This window comes from Sinohyriopsis cumingii, chromosome 11 (genome assembly GCF_028554795.1).
Source record: "Sinohyriopsis cumingii isolate HCF-2022 chromosome 11, ASM2855479v2, whole genome shotgun sequence".
Taxonomy (NCBI): Eukaryota; Metazoa; Mollusca; class Bivalvia; order Unionida; family Unionidae; genus Sinohyriopsis; species Sinohyriopsis cumingii.
This window is the reverse complement of record NC_142971.1, coordinates 94,198,192-94,220,332: the sequence shown is the minus strand read 5'-3', so window position 1 is coordinate 94,220,332 and position 22,141 is coordinate 94,198,192. Positions and strand designations below refer to the sequence as shown.

At 36.6% G+C, this 22,141-nt stretch overlaps 1 protein-coding gene across 5 annotated transcripts in view; it reads right to left on the bottom strand.

Moving 5' to 3' along the window:
* LOC149789028 (uncharacterized) overlaps positions 1-21,925 on the bottom strand; it is a 46,392-nt gene extending 24,467 nt beyond the window's left edge. For 4 of the 5 annotated variants that reach the window (XR_016424288.1, XM_089975196.1, XM_089975197.1 and 1 more), the window contains exons 1-6: positions 21,436-21,925; positions 8,346-8,390; positions 7,844-8,004; positions 6,577-6,802; positions 5,092-5,310; positions 2,588-2,716 (exon numbers count right to left, since the gene is read on the bottom strand). Coding sequence is in view for 4 of the 5 variants with exons in the window: in XM_089975196.1 (XP_089831322.1) it covers positions 2,588-2,716; positions 5,092-5,310; positions 6,577-6,802; positions 7,844-8,004; positions 8,346-8,390; positions 21,436-21,481 (826 nt within the window). In the remaining variant the exon portion in view is untranslated. The remainder of the gene's footprint in view (positions 1-2,587; positions 2,717-5,091; positions 5,311-6,576; positions 6,803-7,843; positions 8,005-8,345; positions 8,391-21,435) is intronic. The other variant, XM_089975199.1, reaches the window with a different exon arrangement.
* Between the last annotated feature and the right edge of the window lie 216 nt (positions 21,926-22,141).

Genomic DNA, 22,141 nt, shown 5'->3' with positions numbered 1-22,141 from the left:
TAAGAGTATAAAAGGAAAGTTCAATTAAGCCATAATCATTCTTTGAGCTTACATCGAAAGTATTTATTTTTCAGTGCACCTACAATATAGATGCCAGGTCTAATTTTAGACATGTAATTAGGTCTCTAGTAATTTTCTTCCCTTCTTTAATTTCACTCGCTTTTTACATGGATGGTTCTTGCTTCTCTATGCCATGATTTCGTTATTTATTGTCATATGCGTGTGACTATGTGCTTATGTGCGTGTCTTTATTAATGTTCTTTATTGTTGACAAGTCAAATTTGAGTATGGCTGTAATTTCTGCGTTATTATAAACTGAGGTTTTATCAGGTAAGCGGTTCGAAATGGTGCAAAAGGAGTGTTGCAATGGCAGCTAATGTTGCCTCCCTCTTACGAACCGTCCAGATATACGGAAGTATGGCTGTGATATGACTCTGATTTCATAAAAAAAAAGTACTCTGAATGAGAAGAGGATTTGATGAAGACGTGTGTGTTTGTGTGAGAGAGAGAGAGAGAGGAGAAGGAGGAGAAAAATATGAATACGAAACCTAGTATGTACAACCTAGTTTGTGTTATTATATATCATTATTGTCATGTGATGTGATGTGATTTGGATTTTTAACGTAGCTTTAACAATTTTTCAGTCATATCGCTACGATGTCTACAATGTGGCAGTTTATAATGATGTCTAGCACTGGGGCATCATGCCGCAGACATGTAGCATGATGTCCCACCCAGTCACATTATCCTGACACCGGGCCGACCAGTCCTAACACTAACCTCTTAATGCTGAGCGCCAAGCGAGGCAGTTGTTAGTACCATTTTTGTAAGTCTTTGGTATGACTCGGCCGGGGATCGAACCCACGACCTCCCGCATCCGAGGCGGACGCTCTAACCACTAGGCCACCGGAGCGGTTTCATTATTGTCAGAAGATATGGTAATTATGCATTTACCGTTAGAAGCAATTTTATGCATAATTCAATATAATGTAATTAGTTTATTAATAATGAGATGTATACTATCAGGTGCAACACTACAAGTATGTTTTTGTGCTTTCAGAGTTTATATTTATGCTTTTTAGGGGCTAAATAATAGGAACAATAATAATTTTTTCTTCCTCTTATACAATAATTTTATGTTATTTATGATTCTGAGAATTTACATTAAAGCGTACTTTGACCATAATATTTGAATTGTTTCCAAATACTTCACTCTGTTACATATATGATAGGCTGCGCAGTCTAAGACGTTAATAAAATATTTGAATTGATTGATTGGTATTGGAACAGTTTTCTGTTCTACATTACCTATGCATTTCTTAGCTGACGTGTTACTTAATTTGCTCGAGTACTGTAGGTGGAGAAACGATGCTTTCGTCACTGCGTCCCTCCTTTAAAAATTATCAATGTCTCAGATCGAAATATAACTGTAGTACATTCTTCTGATGTTCATTTGTCATTCTGTTTCAGATTTCTTCATTTGATAAGTTGAATTGTTCTTTTGCAAATAAAATCATGTAAGTAATTAAGGTTTTAAAGATCTGGTGTTAAAAAACAGAACTGTCTGTCTGACTGTCTAATAACCGTTCGGGTTTCTTTCTTCTCCCTGCCCAAGAGCTTGCCTAGCACACAACATTGGGAAATCCTATAAGATTTTTGGCTTCTTAGGCAGCTATGTTGTGGTGATGGCAACGCAAAATACATGTGTAGTTTACTCGCTTTAAAGCCGTTTTTCAATTATTCCTTCTTTCTTTATTCAATTTTTAAAGTGGTGTTTGTAGATCCCCCCCCCGCGTCGTTCAAGCCCGTAGGAGTCAAGAATTACTCTTGGAGTTTGTGTTCAGTGTTTGTTTTGTGTATGTAAGTTTCTTCCTCTGACAAAGAGCATGATTAGCTTCAAACGTTGGGAAACTGTTTAATATTTGCCCTCTCTCTCTCTCTCTCTCTCTCTCTCTCTCTCTCTCTCTATATATATATATATATATATATATATATATATATATATATATATATATATATATATATATATATTGGCTGGTGTTGAGAACAATTTTCATACAAAATATAGTTTGTAAAAAGTTCTAGCATCTTATCTGACCGATGCTAAATACAGTTTCTATTTAATCGCCAGACAAGTTCAAAACACAGACTGCTTCAAAACACCAAAAATCAGACATTTACAGCAAAGCATCACTTGACCGCGTTTTGTCCTCTTGTCCCTGTCATATTTTGCTTTTGCAAAGTGTATATAATTCAAGATCGTGCGCATCAATTTGAATATCACATACCCTCCCCTCCATACCCGGGCTTTCTCTTGGGAAATTGCTGCAGGAACAATAACAGCGGTTGACCATTATAATCTAAAGACTCCTTCACGTTTCTATCGGTTTTTGCAAGTATTAAATCCTTGATAATATTGTATTTGCATGTAACCTACCGTTGTATATAATATTTTTGAATATTTTAACGATTAACACTTTGCTCTCATTTGATAAACTGTCAGTAATGTATCGGATGACATGCACATGGATGCGCTACCTGTCTGACATACACACTGATTACAAAGTATAAATACGTAGATACTTACCTGGACACCCATTCTCGTCTGAATTGTCGCAGCAGTCTGGAAAACCATCACACATCTTACCACACCCCTGTCTATCCTTACAGGCAATCCAAGCAACGTCGCTTGTATTAGCACTACATTTTAAATCATCTGTCCCATAGAGAAAAAAACGCAAAGTTTAATTTTCCCTCAAAGGTAGAAATTTACTTTAAATAAAATACCAGGCAGATTCGAACTGTATGAGATGATAAACCAAAATAACTTATAATAATCGTTCTGGAGTTGACGTTAATATGTTAAGAAATGTTTAAGAAATTGAAGCTTATACGAGAGAAAATGGGGAGGGGACGGGGGCATATGTGGTGTTTTTGTGTTGTGGCCTCGCTAACTGATTCATATTTATCACATGTTTTGTTATTTGTTTCTCTTTGCATGGTTAGAACAATTTATAAACAGAGACACTGGCAATATCACCATCGAAAAACTTTGCTTGGATATATTCTCAAAATGCTGTTCGTAGACTTAAAAAAGGTAAATGCTTCTGCTCGTGCCCTGTATGAAATTATTAAATAACGTCTGATTTTAAAATCATTATTATTCGACACTTTATACATCTGAGTTTGTAGATATCTAAGTGGAAACGTGCACTCCATTGAAAATCTTAAAAATGCATAAAAATGCTAACATAGAAAGGTATTTTTTTTATTTGATCCCATTTTATAATCGAAGAAACATTCCTCGTGTAGCTTTGTAATGTAAATTTACACAAATGCACAGAGTACGTGTACTAAAGAAGATAAAAAAGCTGTTTACATGTACTAAAGAAGATAAAATGCCGTCTATAAGTACTAAAGATTTTAATAAACTGTGTTCATGTACTAAAGAAGATTTTTTTTAAAAAACTGCCTACATGTACTGAAGAAGGTAAAAAGCTGCCTATGTACTAAGGAAGATTAATAAAAACTGTGTTTATGTACTAAACAAGATAACAAAACTGCAGATATACACTAAAGATGATTAAAAAACTGCATACATGTCCTATAGATTTAACAAAAACAACTCAAATGTACTATAAAACTGCATGCATGTACTAAAGATAAAAAATGCAGAAATGTAGTAAAGAGTATACAAATGCCTACATGCACTAAAGAAAAAGACAAAAGCTAAGAACATGATTCTTTTTATTCACTCTTTTGTACTTTCACATTAAAATTACGTCCCTGGTTGTTCATTATAAGCATAAAACAAGTGCTACCAAAACAAATGTCGAGGATTATGATTTGTTATAATCTCTGGACATAAAAGTTCCAATGCGAGGCCTGGGTTCAAAACTGGATCTAGCAAGATAGCATTTTGCTACTTACAATTCAGGTATGCCAGTATATAGCTAGTTTTTTTTTTAAAAAGTTTCTGCTGATGAAATTTCTTTCATAAAAATATGAAATATATTAGTGGACATTGAAAACACCATATTTTTGCTAACTGAAATTATTACAATTATCAAAATCTTCCTAGTACTGAAGGAAAAATAAATTTTGAGTCCTCTGCCTATTTTAACTACTATTTGTTGTTCTTGTTCGTATTGAAGACTCATTTTTTAAATAATCCCTACAACCTCTAATATTATTATTAACAATATAGTAGCACGTGTCCTTTTAGGTAAGCCTAAAACCAACACATACTATATTATTATAACGATAATAGCTTTCTCGTTGTCTATTAGCTAATTACTGGACATGGAGATGCATAATGCAAGGCGTCTTCACTAGCCAAGGTTCCGATGTGTTGGCCCTATTTATACTTTGGCGGATAAATCAGATAATTCAGTGCTTAGAGTCTTTGAATTTTATTGGTTGCGGCGGCAGGCAACCGCATCCAATCAAAATCATGTTGTTCAGATTTGAACACTGTTCCTACATGATGAATACAAAAGGAGCACATAAATGGAATAAACTGATAAATATGCAGTTTTCCACTGCCGGTCCGTGTTTGTACAAAGGTATCCTTTCCCTCAAATACACCTGTAATGGCTTCTTACTGATACGTAGCCATATTTTCGATGTCAAACTTACAAAGTATGGTTTTGAAGTCAATTGCTTCCACCATTTTCGGTCGATGTACAAAATAACAATGCACCGGTGTTACACGCTGTCGGTTAGTAGACATTATATACAAAGAGATACAACTCATGAAATCCAATAGATGTCGCTATGACAAAGCATTCAAATATCTGATCGATTCGCCAAGGTGTAGATAGGGTTAATACAATGAAACCTTGGCAAACAAAAATGAATGCAAGGGACATTTTGAAACAGTAAAATCGGTGAAGAAGAAAGAAATAAAGGATTTAGGAAAAGCTATCTAAATTATACGAGATGATAAAGCCAATAGTTTAAGTTTTTGAGTTGTCAAGGTCTATAAATGAACCAATACTTCCTAACGACACAATCTGGAATAAGACAAAAGGTAAGTAAATATTGAGAAGACTGGACCTTTGTAGCTGTACCCTTTCATGCATCGCTTACTTGTACATGCTTTCATCGAAGTGGTTGTTACATCTGAGTAGTTATCAGTAGAGTTTCCTTCTCTCATCAGAATCGTGTTATAGGTTGAGTTAGTATCATATACATTCGAGACACTGACTAGTAGCTGAGGCTCATCGTTTTGCACATCCGTTTGCTCGAGTTCGGCTACAGGTTCTCCTCCCGCGGCTCTCATATATACAGTCGGAACAAATCCTGATTCTGTAATTGAATGGCGACAATAGCAAATATTCTTTCACATTTTTAACGATATTCAGATGTGATACGATTATTGTCATGAGGATTAACAACATGGACACAGAATACAGATGTGATATGAGTACTGCAGCCAGCATTACCAACATGGAAAAGTTATAAGGTTGCGATGTGATTATTGTCATAAGCTTTACCAACATGAAGACAGATACTGATGTGATAAGATCTGATTATTGCCATCGGCATTACCAAAATGGACACATCATATACAGATGTGATGCAATTATTGCCATCAGCATTACCAACATGGAAACTCCAAGAAATATAGCTCAAGGCTATTAAACACTATTTTCCTCCCTGCTATCTTGAAATAGGCTGATTTCATAAAAGGGCCTACATCCTGTCGTAGGCATGAACTGTTATAAAAATGAAATGGACCAATGATATGCCAAACGATACTAATGAGCGATATAACAAAAATGGAGACATTTTAAATCATGTGCTATAATTCTCTTCAAAAAGTGCGATAATTGACAGGACTCGAACAAATGTTATCGAATAAGAGAGGGTGATTAGAACTACCTACCTGATGTAAAGTCAAAATTGCAATTTATACAATACTGTCAGATTTTGGACGCTTATATAATATCATTCAGCATGTGCCACATCATTAAAATGAGATTGTCATCTCGAATACATTTGAAGTGGTTTGCAGATGTGCACGAGGAACAAATAATGTTAAAGCGAGGAAGTTGGAAAGAAGTTATTTGGAGATATAGAGGTGAAGTGGAAAGTAGCAATTTGGAGATATAGAGGTGAAGTGGAAAGTAGCTATTTGGAGATATATAGGTGAGGTGGATGAGGGCAATGTTATGGAAGTAATTACCAAAAACACCATAGGAACATGCTGCATTATGTTGGATTCCATGATCTTCATAAACATTAGGCCTTGAGTGAGTAGTGTCTACAGTAGACTGTTACTACCTATTGCAATATAATTACTTTTTTAAAAAGTGTTTCGATGCGATTTATTTCCCTCAGATGTAGACAATACATATGCAAGCACGGCACATATTATAAGCACCGAAGCGATAAAAATTTGAAGCGCAGGTCCTTGTCGACTGCTCCATTTTTTATTTTTGTTTCTCGCCAGTTTTCCTTCGTTATGCTTGTTGTTACTCACACTGTTAAACATACCACCAGTATCACCACCAACCAACTTTACTACTACTACTACTACCGCTATTGCTGATGTTGCCTTTGCTTACCCACCTTGTACACAATAAGACACCGGGCATCTGTCACTGTGCTTAAGATAATACACCAAAAAGCCACCACAATTCTTTATTCGAGTTCTCTGCCTGAGAACACAACAGTCCCACATTCCGAGGACGCTATAGGAAGAGCAGACGAAAGCGTCTATGGTCTGGTTCATCTCAGGTAACACCTGTCCGTCTAGGTCAATTCTTAAGGGTAAGCGGGTTCCACATAGGTCGTTCTTGAAACACACACAAAAAAACATCTTTGACAATTTTCTACTCATCGAAATCATTTAACGTTTCGAATATCGATGCGAAACCTTCAACCAAAGTTAAAGAATAGATACAATATACTTTGTAAAAGAAAAAGAAAAACGAATGACCAGATGAAGCCATCGTGAATTTCAGGCGCTTGTCGAAGGCATTACGGATTGTAGAATTTGATTTATAATTCCTAACAAACTTTACACTGAGACATAACACACGTGAAATAAATGAATACAATTTATTACGCGTGCACCTACCTACCTACCTACCTACCTACATCCATCCATCCATCCATCCATCCATTCATCCATACATACATACATACATACATACATACATACATACATACATACATCCATTCATCCATACATACATACATACATCCATACATACATACATACATACATACACACATACATACATACACTTTTATACCAGCTAAATCTGTTATGGATATGCGATCAGGTAGCACTGCAAATTCCAGATATCTTATAACGTCCACTCCATCCCATCATACTGAATGGATCATAATCTGACATATCGTTCCTAGGTAGCAAATATTACATTACCATGCCTTTGCATGTTTACGATATGAGAAGACAAAAGAAAACAAAGCTCAGTTTGAAAATTAGCTCCCGTGGATTTCGGAAATTCAGTTTTTACTGAAAATACTTGGAGCATTTCTGCATATTTTCTAACCCTCTTGAACCAAGATCTTTGAATGAGACCAAGGAAAAGACATTAGGAAAGTTCAGACAATAATTTGTTTACTTCAACCAGAACTATGACCGGGCCCTTTTGAACATGGTCGAATGTTCTGACAATACTTCGCTTTAAGAAGGTAAACTTCATCATTTAAACTGTTAGTACATTATCCAGACAATAGAACAATTAGTTGTTCTCGGAAATTTCTATATATTATTTTCTGACATTACTGGACGTGGAAGGTCATTAATGTCAGAAAATAATAAACAGTCGTTGGTCTACCTGAATATTTCTCATGACGTACTCACCTGTAGGCACACAGTAGGAATCTCTGCGGACTTGTTGTTTAACATGAATCGGTACCAACCCGTCTCTAAATCTCTATCACATAAAAGTTTCTCGGGCAATGCCTGGACATTGGCTATATGTCGTCTGCTGTCATCTTTTAATTTCGCACGTAAACAAGGATCTGACAACAAATGGAATTATTAATGTGTGCATGAGATGCAACTGAAGTTGTTCATAAGGGCTCCCTTGCACACACACACACACACACACACACACACACACACACACACACACTGCTGCTGCTCATTCATTTTACTCATTCATTCTGAATATCCATACTGACTTTTGAAGAGTATAAATAGTGTATCCTAGCACAGACTGGCTAAAGAATCGTAAAATCCTAGGCATAAATGTGTTATATTCCTTTCATACATAACACAAAACAGAATCAAATATGTAATTACAACCAATACACACGTGTGTAATTTCAAATACAATTTATCTAAATTAATCTTCTCTTACCTTCATCACTATCAAGTCTAGTACTCTGCGCAAAAATGGAATAACCTGAAAATCACAAGTAAGCAAAATTAAAAATTAAAAATTATTTGTTGAACATATATAACTCATTCATAATTACTGGAGGTTCTTCCTCCACCATTAATATTAATACTGGCCGCCATGTATAGCCTATCGTGTGCTGAGAAATGGCGTTAAACCCTACAACAACAACAACAACATAATTACTGCAGGGTATGTGGCTTTGTGCAAATTAATTAATTCTACCTACTGTCCGTACTTTTGATAGAAAGTAAACAAAATTGAAAGGATTTGTATTTGGTCATGTATATTGTTTACCATAATGCCATTTAAATTGAAAACATGTAGAAGGGATCAGTTTCATAATGTCCTACTACATCACCTATGCATTGGAAAACTCCATTCTCTTGGAAAAGTTATTTATAATAATTCTTCCATCATGAGGACATGTACCCTGATTTCTTTATGCCGAAACTTTCAACCTTTCCGACTAACACGATACTTGTTATCCCCAGCATACATGCATTGACGCAATATAGCTAAGGGAAGTGATATTTTTGCACTGTCAGAGGAATAAACACATACATGTAGAAATTTTAAAGAGATAAACAGTTTAACTGTACTAATGTTAACAGATTGTTTAATGAGAAAGATTGTTTAATGAGAATATATACTTACAGTTTAACATCCAGAATATTATTTAAATAGTAAGTTATTCGTAAATCCGTACATCGTTTGTACGTTTGGTTCAGGACTAATAATTTTCATATTAATCTTTTCACACACACACACACATTGTTGTTGTTGTAGGGTTTAACGCCATTTTCCAGCACAAGATGGCCAGTATAACTGGTGGAGGAAGAACCCTGGAAAACCCAGGGAAGAACCACCGACCCACGAGAAGCTAATGGCAGGCTTTCCCACGTACCCACGCTAGCCGAGCATTGGACTCGAACCCACGCAGACAGAGGTGAGACGGCATTGATCCGGAGCGGTGAGCGCTTTAGACCACTCGGACACACACACACACACACACACACACACACATATATATATATATATATATATATATATATATATATATATATATATATATATATATATATATAGTTGGCGACTGAATGTACTGTATGGAGATGTTTCGTAAGTACCTTTATTTTATGTTATATTAGAAACGCAAACGCTTTGCGATTTAAATAATATAAATAGACATCTGCCGAATACTCGTTTTTAAACCTTGGTCAAAGAGGTCTTGAGTATTAACAGAAAAGGTAATATTTATGCTTGATCTGGTTTCTTTAGTTATCTGGTATAAAACTCTTGGCAGTTTTTATAAACAATTCGTGCAATTACAGCAAAGAAAATTTCTCTTCTTGGCATTTTAAAAGTGACTTCTTAAGAACAAAATCTCAAGATCAGAACAGTTTGACCTAAAATCAAGCTTTTTCTGAATTTTACTATGATGAATCAGCTGGTAATTTATATTTTTAAGAAACTTTTTTCTTAGCAAATAAATGTTTTCCTAAATTCCTATGATGCAATGACCAATGCTTTTTAAATGGAAAACAAATTGAACGACCAGACTTTAATATCTTTTACCGATCAATGCTAAAGTGTATCCAGCCAAATATGCGTATATTCTGATATCTCTGAATATCTATTATTTGCTGCATATATATGACGTATAAAATAGAGTCTCATTTTTAAAGAAGGATAAGTAGTGGTCACCCCACCCTCCACCCCCATTCACATACATGCACACACACACACACACACACACACACACACACGTACGTTACTTCTCCATGAAACAGGTAAACTCTATAGTTCATGATTCCACGTGGATTTCATCAAGCGTTCGTTAGGTGACATTCAGGAAATTAGCAGGACTATATAGAATCTAGTTTTGTCCACAGGAAACAGATTATCGTCTGGATTATAAGAGAACTTGGTTTTGACTAGAAACCATGATTTTAGTTGCTAAAATTGGATTGTTCAAATAGACCAACTTAATTAGATTCACCCGAAATCGGCAGGGTCAAGGATGTGAATGAATCTGGTCTAGTTGGTGAGCGTAGCATAGACAATTCGGATTGACGCCAGAAGCAGAGGCTGGTTAAAAAAGTAAATGCCGCCAGATTGATCTAAATCTTCATCTTTTGTACAAACCAGCATTGGACAGTGAAAAAGTCTGATAGTCTTGTAATTTCAAACTTTTCGATACAAACAGTAATTTTTGACCACATGTGTCTCTTTTCATTGACTCGTGATTTCGAAAAGAGCAGTCATGTTATTTCTTTGAATACGTTAGTTTGTGTGATTATTCTATGTGATTCAGATTTTAACTTTATGAGAACCGCAATGAATCACGGGCTGCATGTTTTCTGGAAAGAGACCAGGGACCCGACACACCTCCACGGGGAATGTGATATGGTAAGGTTGCATTAACGTGTCGTAAACTTCCGAAAGTGTCAAATATAAATTTATACTTCTACATGACAACGCCAAGACGGTGGTGAATCACAAGCATATAATGAAAATCGAAATGCGGTTAATTAATTTTAGTTGTGCCAAAACTTAGTAAAGAAATAGAGATAAAACGCTGTGTCCTCTAAACGGAAGCCAATCCCGGATTTCTCGACGACTCTGTAACGTAGGACCTAGTGGTAGCACCGTTACCTGCATCGCAACCAATTGTAATACTAGGATACCAGCAATGTGTATATATAATGATTGTTTTCTTATGTGCTTTATTTCTCGTTGGGCAGAGTGGAGATCCATTTGCAGGCTAAAGGTTACGTTGTTTTAAAATGATGTGCATCATGCTAATCTCGTGGGTGGATACATATGTAATAACTATTGTGCAGTGAGTCAATCTATAAGGAATGTAAAGTTAATGGGATCACACTCCAATGTATTAGCCAGCAACGAGTCTTCAAGGATTATCCTTGAGCATACTTTCAGCACCTCAAACAGAAATTGAATCAATGGTATTTTTTATTTTACGTGTTAAAACAGCAAGGAAAATAAAAACAAGGATTTAACGAATTGTTAGCAATTTGCTCACGTAAATATATCCACGCCCGTCTAGCATCCCACCCCTACCACATGTCTAGCATCCCACCCCTACCACATGAATCTATAATATAAAAGAGTGCATAACTTTTCTGTTGTTGTTGTTGTGGGGTTTAACGCCATTTGTCAGCACACGATAGGCTATACATGGCGGCCAGTATTAATGGTGGAGGAAGAACCCGGGAACACACCGGAAAGAACCACCGACCCACGAGAAGCTATGGCAAGCTTTCTCACATACCTACATTGGCCGAATCCGAGACTCGAACCAACGCAGATAACACTTAGTTTAAAACCCTACTAACTTCTATATTTTAAAAACCATACAGCTCCCGGACTTTATGTTTGGCCACTACACAAAAATGTGGTCTCATAAACAATTTTGGATCTTTCAATAAAGAGTAATCAGATAAACTAAATAAAGGAGGCCTAACTCGACCCAGGAGAAACACATAGAGAATAAAGAAGTGTGGACCTTGGATCGAGCGTAACCTGCCTATCAGCATCCTTAAAATATATTACGAGGAACGACACATATTATCACTCGAATAATACAATAGGCATTTTTTTTAAAAAACAAAATCTAAATAGTACACCGTCCCATCGTCAAAATTCGAAAACCATAAAACAAATTAAAAGATAAAATATAACATATCATAACGGATCTTAAATTCAAATTAGGAAGAAATACAACTGGGAACGATTTATGATCTATACTTGCTGTCTCAAACATACAGAAAATATAGCATACACACAATATAGCACCACTACATATAGCAAACATTGAGACCTAGGCGACCTTTAGCAAAGGTCACAAAAATTTCAAGGGAAGGAAATTCGAGCAAGGTGAGGGAAACCATGCTCGGTGGAACAACCCTTTAGATAACACTAAGGAAACATACATACCCCATCAAAAGTTCTAAAAACTAAATTTTTGATATAAAATTTTGTTTTTAAATAAAACATACAACACATCTGAGGGGGAAACACACAAACATAAAGTACTTTATTTTTTGGAAATGGGGGGGGCATCCGTCTGGTGCCCCCCCCCCCAAAAAAAAAGAACCCACGCAGATAGAGATGAGATGGCAGTGATCCGTATCAGAGAACGCTTTAGACCATTCGGCCACTCGGAATTATTTTCTCTATGAAATTGGGTTAAATATTATGAAAATTATCAGCAATAGTAAACGTATTTATTTAGGTATGGGTCATGGTTATTGGAATTCCTCAATAAAAAATACCTAGCCAACCTGATGTTTTCCACATTCAATATTATAAATGTAGTAACAATTTGTTCTAGATTTCTATTAAGTAATAGTTGTTTTGTTATTTCTGTTTACAAATTACCAATTGTGACCTATCTCAAGTAAACAAATTATAAATTTGTTTAGTCAAAAAAAATATTTATTCCTATGATATCGTCTGAAATAGAAATCAGTTTTATTGTTGTGTTCAGTATTTCATTTGGGGTCTGAATTATTTATTGAAATTATTATTCTCTGGAATTACAAAGTGCTCAAATACATTCTTGGATAATGACATTAACTAAGAATTATAGTTAATTAAAACATCAGGTACCGTGGATTATAATAGTGTGATTCATCAAAAGACTGTTGTCACATCAACACGTCGCAAGCCACTACATGCATATCAATACCTTCAGCGTTGGATTGCATTTCGACCACCACTGGAATTTAACAGGAACCTTATTCATTAAGACCGTTGATAAAACATTGTTTAGACTACTAGTATTTTAGGATTGAAATCGAATTACTATAAATAAATTGTAAATTTTTATTTTTGTGTTATAGGCAAATGAATTATTTGTTGAATTTTACAGAATTTGCTGGTGTTTGCTGTTTTCTATTACTTAGTTTAAGACCATAGAGTCGTAACACAATGAAGTTGCAATGTTAACACTAGTTATTAGAACACTATACTTACATCCAAGGAAGCTGTAATGTTGTTGTTGTTGTTGTTGTTGTTGTTGTTATTGTTCTTGTTATATGGTTTAAAGCCATTTTAGCACAAGATAGGCAATACATAACGGTCAGTATAAATGACAGACGAAAAATGTAATGTTGTTGTTGTTGTTGTTATAAGGTTTAACGCCATTTTTAGCACAAGATAGGCAATACATAGCGGTCAGTATAAATGATAGACGAAAAACCCGGGAAAACCTTAGAAAGTACCACCGACCCACGAGAAGCTACTGGCAAGCTTTCTCACGTACCCACATTGGTCGAGCTCGAGACTGGAACCCACGCAGACAGATCAGAGATGGCAGTGATCCGTAACGGTGAGCGCTTTAGACCACTTGGCCACTCGGGGCCCAAGCTGTAAAGTTAAACGTAGCTTGAAAACGATGCATCAGTGACCACTTTTAAAGATTTTTGCTACTGACTGATATGTATATACTTACAAAAGTACATGACATTATAAGGTTCATTTTTAATACTTCCACCGTATATTTTTTCTTCTTTTTCTAGTATGATGTTTTTGGTACCTTGTAGAAACGCATTTCACAAAAATAACATTTATTGCAATATTATTTTTTTTTTTTACCTTACCCCAAAAATGTAGCCATTATTTCAAGATTAATTTCATAAGAAGAGGATTAGACCACAAGACACAAACCAATTTGCGAACTGCACATTCGAATGAAGCACTAAGGTACAATTGCATTCGGTAGATTATGGTGGCGTGCTGTATCGCATTCGACTTAGTCGCAACTACGACTCGGACGAGTGCTGCACAACACTTATCTTCGTCAGACAATCGAAATTTTTCTGTTCTTGTCTCTGTCGAATGCAGAAGTCACAAATGGCATTACCCAGTTGGACAACCTCTGCTATTTCTGCCAGACATAAATATAACTAGATATGAGCATTAAGAGGTTAGTGTTAGGTCTAGTCGGCCTGGTATCAGAATAATGTCACTGGGTGGGACATGATGCTACATGTCTGCGGCATGATGCCCCAGTGCTAGATATCACTATAAACTGTCACACTGTAGACATCGCAGCGACCTGACTGAAAAATTGTTAAAGCTATGTTACAAATCCAAATCACACACGCTGAACCTTACGGTAATGTACAGTCTGATATCTACTTTGAAATTTATTTATCTTTGCACCTTTATATATCAGCACAGAGACAGAGAGACAGACAGAGAGACAGAGAATTATAAATATACACCAGACATAACGGAAAGTGCGATCCCTGTATTATATAGAGGAATGCTTGATAATAGTAGACATAATTAATATTTGAATACAAACAGGTTGGAGAATATTTAATTCGTACTCTACGGAGATTCGAACCCAGGTCCGCGGTTAAACGGCACCCATCGCCTTGCCTGCACACACGCGCCCATATTACCTCACTATTAAGCACACATCAACAAAATATGATATTACTCAGTCGGTGTTATATGTTGTTGTTGTAGGGTTTAACGCCATTTTTCAGCACAAGATAGGCTATACATGGCGGCCAGTATTAATGGTGGAGGAAGAACCCAGGAAATCCCCGGAAAGAACCACCGACCCTCGAGAAGCTACTGGCAAGCTTTCTCACATACCCACATTAGCCGAATCTGAGACTCGAACCTACGCAGACAGAGGTGAGATGGCAGTGATCCGTAACGGAGAGCGCTTAAGACCACTCGGCCACTCGGGGCCCCTCGGTGTTATATGCACTCGTGTGTAGCAGACACACTCGCATGACGACCTAGTAATTAATTCTCAGGTATATACACAGTCATTCCGGATTCCTATGAAACAAATTACGGTATAAATAAGTAATTATAGAGAATTATAAATATAAACCAGACAGAACGGAAAGTACTATCCCTGGATTAAAAATAAGAATGATTGATAATAGTAGGCAGAATTAATATTTTAATACAAATAATACTATCATACAGGTTAGAGAATTTTTAATCCGTACTCTACGGAGTTTCCAACCTAGGTCCGCGGTTATACGGCTCCCATCGCCTTGCCTGCACACACGAGCACATATTCCCTCACGACTAAGCAAACATCACCAAAAAATGAAGTTTCTCAATCGGTGTTGTATGCACTCGTGTGTAGCATATATATATATATATATATAGAGAGAGAGAGAGAGAGAGAGAGAGAGAGAGAGAGAGACTGATCCTACATACATGTTCAGTTCATGAGATGAGCCGAATAACTTTTTTTTTCCAGCCATCGCCAGCAAAAACTTTTTATTATTCGACGAGTTTTATAAATTTGGTTTGGAATGAACACAATGTCAGATTCTGTTCATCACTTGACGAAATTATTGATATTTTCTGACGAAACCGCGTAATAGTGTCCTTATATGACTTTAAAACAGACATTCGGAAGACTCTGTCATTACGATCTAGCATTAAATGACATCATGTAAAAAATTTTTTTATTAAATTAGAGATAGGGGCATTAACCCGCTTATCGCCGTAGTCACGTGATATATCTAATTGTAGACACAACTCGCACATGGACCAAACTGCAGATTTTCAGCAGGCCTCATGTTGCACGCTCTAGGAAATGTACAGTTGTTGATCTGACCAGTTTGCGTTGGAGTGGGCAAATAGTCCGTTTAACATAGTATCCATACAAGAATCCAAAACGCATCAATGTTCTGTGCAACTTGATAGCGAGGTTACCTTTCCACTTATAGGGCATTGTTTATCAGTGGATTTGTTACTTTCCAATCTGGGGTCTTTTCAGTAGGGAATGGCTTGAGACAGACGCGTGCATCGTTTTTGTCTCTATATAAACTCTTCACCCAAATGCAAACAACATAGACCAAGGTATATCTGCGCAAGTATTGGTCTACAATGTTTGATTGCTATAACTAAGTTGCGTACATCCTGATGTTTTACATAGGTCACTACTGTATGAGATTGTTGTCTACCTCCTGCATGCATATGCATCTATGATATCTGTGCCGGTTCAAACCACATATAAAGGCATATATGACATACATGTCTCTGCACATATGGAAGTAATCCATCCGTGTATTTTAATCTCAACAATCTAGGTATACATTCATAGATACACTCTTGTGTACAAGAGGATATCTATGGTATTGGGATAAATAAAATAAAAAATTAACAATTTTTGTCAACCAGTCTTCGATTATTACAAACAAGTCGGCATTTTTAGATTTATAATGATCTTAAACGAGTTTATGCACAAGTTTTATACACAAGTTTCTATTCTGAATATTAATCGCTTGTTCATTAAATGGGGAGTGGGAGGGATTGGTTAGAGAAGAATGTACATGACTTCATCTAATATTAAAACCCTTATCACCAGTTGAAAGTTAATGACAATTAACGTTTGTTGCCCTTGATTCATACAAATGGGCAGTAAATCATAACAAAGTAAATTCATTAGGCCGACTTGGGCATTAAAACCCTGTCGTAGGAGATGTCTAGCATTACTGAAGCTGATTCATTAAGTGAGTGTCTTTAATATTTCCTGGTCGTTAGAAATCTGATGGGGTAACATGACACACCCACTTCACGTGAGAAGGGCGGGGCTGATATTACGACACTAGTTCCTTTATTAGCCACATTGTTATTGCTTGCACCGATTATAAGGAAGGCATTTTGGAAGAGGATGGACAATATTCTCGTTAAAATGAGCAAACTTACAACAATTTTAAGTATCAACAACGTAAATTTGATAATAGTACTCTCAAAACACACCCACTCAAACTAGAGGAATTGTAATTTATACCACCGCTTCCCATCCATACTCCAATGCTGAAGACGACGTTGTAATCAAATAAATGCATAACTCGTCCGAAAACAGTTAAGGACAATAACTGGACAACGTAAATATCTTTTGATGATGACCATAATATGTACTAAAGTTAGCAGTAATCAGAAACGAGAGGGTGCTTATTTTCACAAAATTCCGTCATATACTGCAGCCACGTAACTCCTAATACGTTTGTGTTGGGGAGCACAAAGCTCTGTCATTTGGAAGATTGGTAGATATGACCGTAGGCCTAATATGTACCACGTTTCTTTGGTATTCATGTCAAAAGTGCAATGAACGTTGCGTTCGAAATTCTGTTTTGCACTGCATTCAGCTGCTGGACCAAAAATAAAATGCAGCATGTCGCACTAAACGTGTGAGAACAGAGTGATTTGTCAGTATGCGCATCGTCAATTGTGGTGTACAAAGTTTCACACGGCCCGTCGTAAATGTGAGACAAACTTCGTTCACCAAATTGTCATATACTACTAATTAAAACGGGCAAAAACTCTAAAATAAAACTGGGTAGGAGAGTGATCTGTTGAAGTGCGCATCTTCAGATGATGCCCATATTATGTCTAAATTGTTATGGCGATTCAATGGAAACTGCAAAACTCAATGCATTCAGAAGATGCGTGTCAAAATGGGCAATTACTCTAATATACATTCCAGAAGCAAAGTGGTTTGTTCACACCTGTACATCGTCCTATAATGCCTACAATATGCATTAATTTTCATAGTATTAATCCGCGGAGATATTTGTGACCAGTTGCGTTCAAAACATTGTCATACACTACTTCAGTTACAAGTCATAAGAGTCATAACTTAAAACGACAGCGGGAACAAAGTGATTTGTAGATATGCGCATTTTCAGCTGATGACCGTAGAATTAAAAAAAAAATAATGATGGCAATCAATAACCCCCAACCCCCCAAAATACACCGGCTAGTTGCGTTCACAAAATGGTGTGACAGACGTTAGGATGCACGAACATTTTAATTTTTGTTGTACCTCTGCCTCTAGTCACGTTCAGGGGTGTACATATAACAGGGTTGATCACATCATCTTATAGTAGAAAATAAGTGTGTGTGTGTGTGTGTGTGTGTGTGTGTGAGAGAGAGAGAGCTTTCAGAATATTTCATCAATAAGCTTCGAGTATTTTCTCATCGCAGGATTGAAATTATTATATGATTTCAGGGTCATCTTATGACTGTGCTTCATCTAAATGTGAAGATAGAATTCTGTATCATAATTGCTCTTTGGAGGTCACTGTTGTCAGTCAGGTGGGTAAGGTTTAATTTGTACTGCCTAAAGATACATAACCAGTCAGCGTTTCTTGTAGATGTGTTTCTTGATAAAACAACAATGTTAGGAAATTTAAGTAAGGAGACTAAATGCATGCATATTTACTTAACCCACCTTATAAGTGGTGGATAGATTTGCAGGAACACATTTTTTTCTTCTCAATCCCACTAGACACCATAGTGTCACAATTGGTCGAAACTATTATATAAGGAATGTATTTATATCGGATAAATTGTAATTTATAGTCGTGTCCAGGTATAAAAAAACAACAACAACGTGTTAATATAGATATAACACAATCAAAATATAACTTGAATGGAATATGTTCGAAAATCCAATACATTATTAGTGCATTTCAGCTGGGGATGGTGTTTACGGTAGGACAGAGTTACTCCTAGAGTGGGCGGGGGATTGGGGTGATGCCTACGGTAAGACACGGAATTGCCCCAAGAGTGTGGTATGGAGTGATGTCTGCGGTAAGACATTGACATCCTCCTGGAGTGAGGGATAGGATATATTTACGGTCGGACACTGTGTAACTCTAGAGTGGGGAATGGGGTGATGTCTACGATAAGACACGGTGTTACTTCTAGAGTGTGGGATAGGGTGATGTCTAGGGTAAGAAACGGTGGTATCCCTAGAGTAGAGGATAGGGTGATCAGACACGGTGTTATTCCTAGAGTCGTGGATGGGGTGATAAGACACGGTGTTTCTCATAGAGTGGGATATAGGGTGATGTCTACTGTAAGACACTGTGTTATTCCTAGAGTGGAGGATGGGGTGATGTCTACGGTAAGACGGTGCCACTCCTAGAGTGGAGGATGGGGTGATGTCTAATGTAAGATACGGTGTTTTTCACAGAGTGGAGGATGGGGTGATGTCTAATGTAAGACACGGTGTTACTCATAGAGTGGGAGATAGGATGATGTCTACTGTAAGACACTGTGTTATTCCTAGAGTGGAGGATGGGGTGATGTCTACGGTAAGACGGTGCCACTCCTAGAGTGGAGGATGGGGTGATGTCTAATGTAAGACACGGTGTTATTCCTAGAGTGGAGGATGGGGTGATCATACACGGTGTTACACCTAGTGTGGAGGATAGGGTGAAGTCTACTGTAAGACACGGTGTTATTCAAATAGTGGATGATGGGGTGATAAGACACCGTGTTACTCCTAGAGTTGGGGATGGGGTTATGTCTACGGGAAGACGGTGTTATTCATAGAGTGGATGATGGGGTGATGTCTTCGGTACGACGGTGTTATTCCAAGTGGAGGATGGGGGTTAAGACACTGTGCTACTCCAAGAGTGAGGGATGGGATGACGTATACGGTAAGACACGATGTTATTCCTAGTGTGGAGGATGGAGTGATAAGACATGGTGTTACTCATAGAGTGGAGGATGGGGTTTTAAGGCACGGTGTTATTCCTAGAGTGGAGGATGGGGTGATGTCTAAGGTAAGACACTGTTATTCCTAGAGTGGAAGATGGGGTGATAAGACCCGGTGTCATCTGGGACTTTAATTGTTGGTCGGCTACAATAAGTGACTTTATAATCATAAAATGTAATGAATACATTATGTAATACAAACGTAATTTGGGTTCATTTTGTCATGTATATAAAAAATGTTTGATAGCTAAAAACATAAGCAAAGATTCTTGCTCAGTATATATGGCAAATAAACTCACGTGAAGCCATAATGAATCCGATATCTATCTATCTATCTATTTTGTATCTCCATAATAATAAGCAACCAGACAAATTTGAATTTTACATTTTATGGTTTTAAAAATTGTAATATATGTCGGTACTTATGATACTGCCAGGAAGGAAACTATTTTCTCGGCAGGTAAAGTTTTGTTAATGGCAATCCCTGACCTATGATTATCGTACTTACAATATCCACCATGACATAACTCCATCAGCATATACTCCTCAATCGACTTCAACAAAAATCAACGGGACAGAACTTTTCCATATTCTTCGTGACTTAATATTAACAAGCTCGTAGCATGTCAGATACAAAGGGGAGTCTAAGTTTAACTCTTATCAACTATATGATACAAATTTGAATATGCAAACAAAGAATAATAAAGGAATATATAAATTCCAGAATGCTAATAACTGATATCTGATTTGCTAGGTCAAAACAAATCTCAACCCACCCCGGACTTTGTTCTTAAAACCGATACACGATGTAATGAAATGCGGCTAAGTGCATTGGTATGCATTGGGCAGCACGTCTGTATGTTAATGACGTCGTAAAGTATTATTATATGATATAATAACGTCGACAAAAATTGTTACGTAGGTTGATTAACATAATTAACGCAGAAGTCGATGATGTATACCCCACTAAAATTAAAGTTCATTTACTGCCAGTAATACTGGATCTCTGCCTTGCCTGTTCGTGTCATAGTTAAAAACTGTAACTGTTCTATTTTTTTGGTTGCAAGTCCATTAAGTCCTTAAATCACACAATGATTTATTGTAAAGTGAAAAACAGAATAATTCGCTGAAAGTTGTTCTCATTGTCATCATCATCAACATGATGAAATATTCGATAGCAGAATAATGCCTGGAAAGAAATTTTCATTATTATTACATTTTCTAACACCTTTCTCTGGAAAGTTGCATTTTTTTCTATAGTTCGTATCAAAGACATTAAATCAAATACCTCTTCAGTATAGAAACTGTTATCTTGTTCTCTAATATACTAATAATTCGACATGAAAAGCACGCACACACAATCACAAATTGAAAAAAAAAATTTATGCAGAAATCGTATTACAAACACTTCATGTCTCCTTTCACATTTGTTATGTGTAAACTGAATATTGTTATATGTTTGTGTTTTCAAAGATATAAACTATATTTTTGTATATTTCATGAATTGTTCAACTCTAGTTATACTTACCAAGAAAAATCCAGACTAAGAAGTGCGCATCCACAATTGTTCTCATTCTGAATTCACAAATGGTTTTAAAATTCCACCCAAAGAAGGGACCTTAACAAGTTTACATATGTCCGCAAAGGTTAAGATTTACAGTTCCTTTTTCGACAAGTGACAAAATTCAAATAGTAATCCAATATTCAAAGAAGTAGAGATAAACATGAAAAAATATCCATGAAGTATGTATGACGTCTATCTACGAACAAGTTCAACTCCTGGCGGTGTCATAGCCACATTCCAGAACAATAGGAAAGTCGCTATCTGCCGCTGGAGTATGTTATTTACGACAGCACTGGAAGATAGCCGGCCGACTTGGGCGCAGTTGCTTCAGATCAAGTTTCGTCTTTCCATCTCTATGTAAGTTCACAGGGACAAGCAGACACTGTGGCTAATTCCAAGTGCCTCTAATGAGATCATCTATTTCAGTCGTGAACATGGGTCCTTATTCGCTGCTTTGAACACTTGTCACATGATTGCTGGGGCTGCGCATTTCATCCTGTTATTATATGGCGTTTTGATATTTATAAAGGTTTTGGTTTTGATCTGGGTTTCAAAATATTATGATTACTTGTATAACTGGTGCTCACAAACAGGAATTCCAATTTGGTGACCTCAAGTGCACTCCAATAACGGAAACATCGGAGGTTAATAATTCAAAGAGACACAGCTT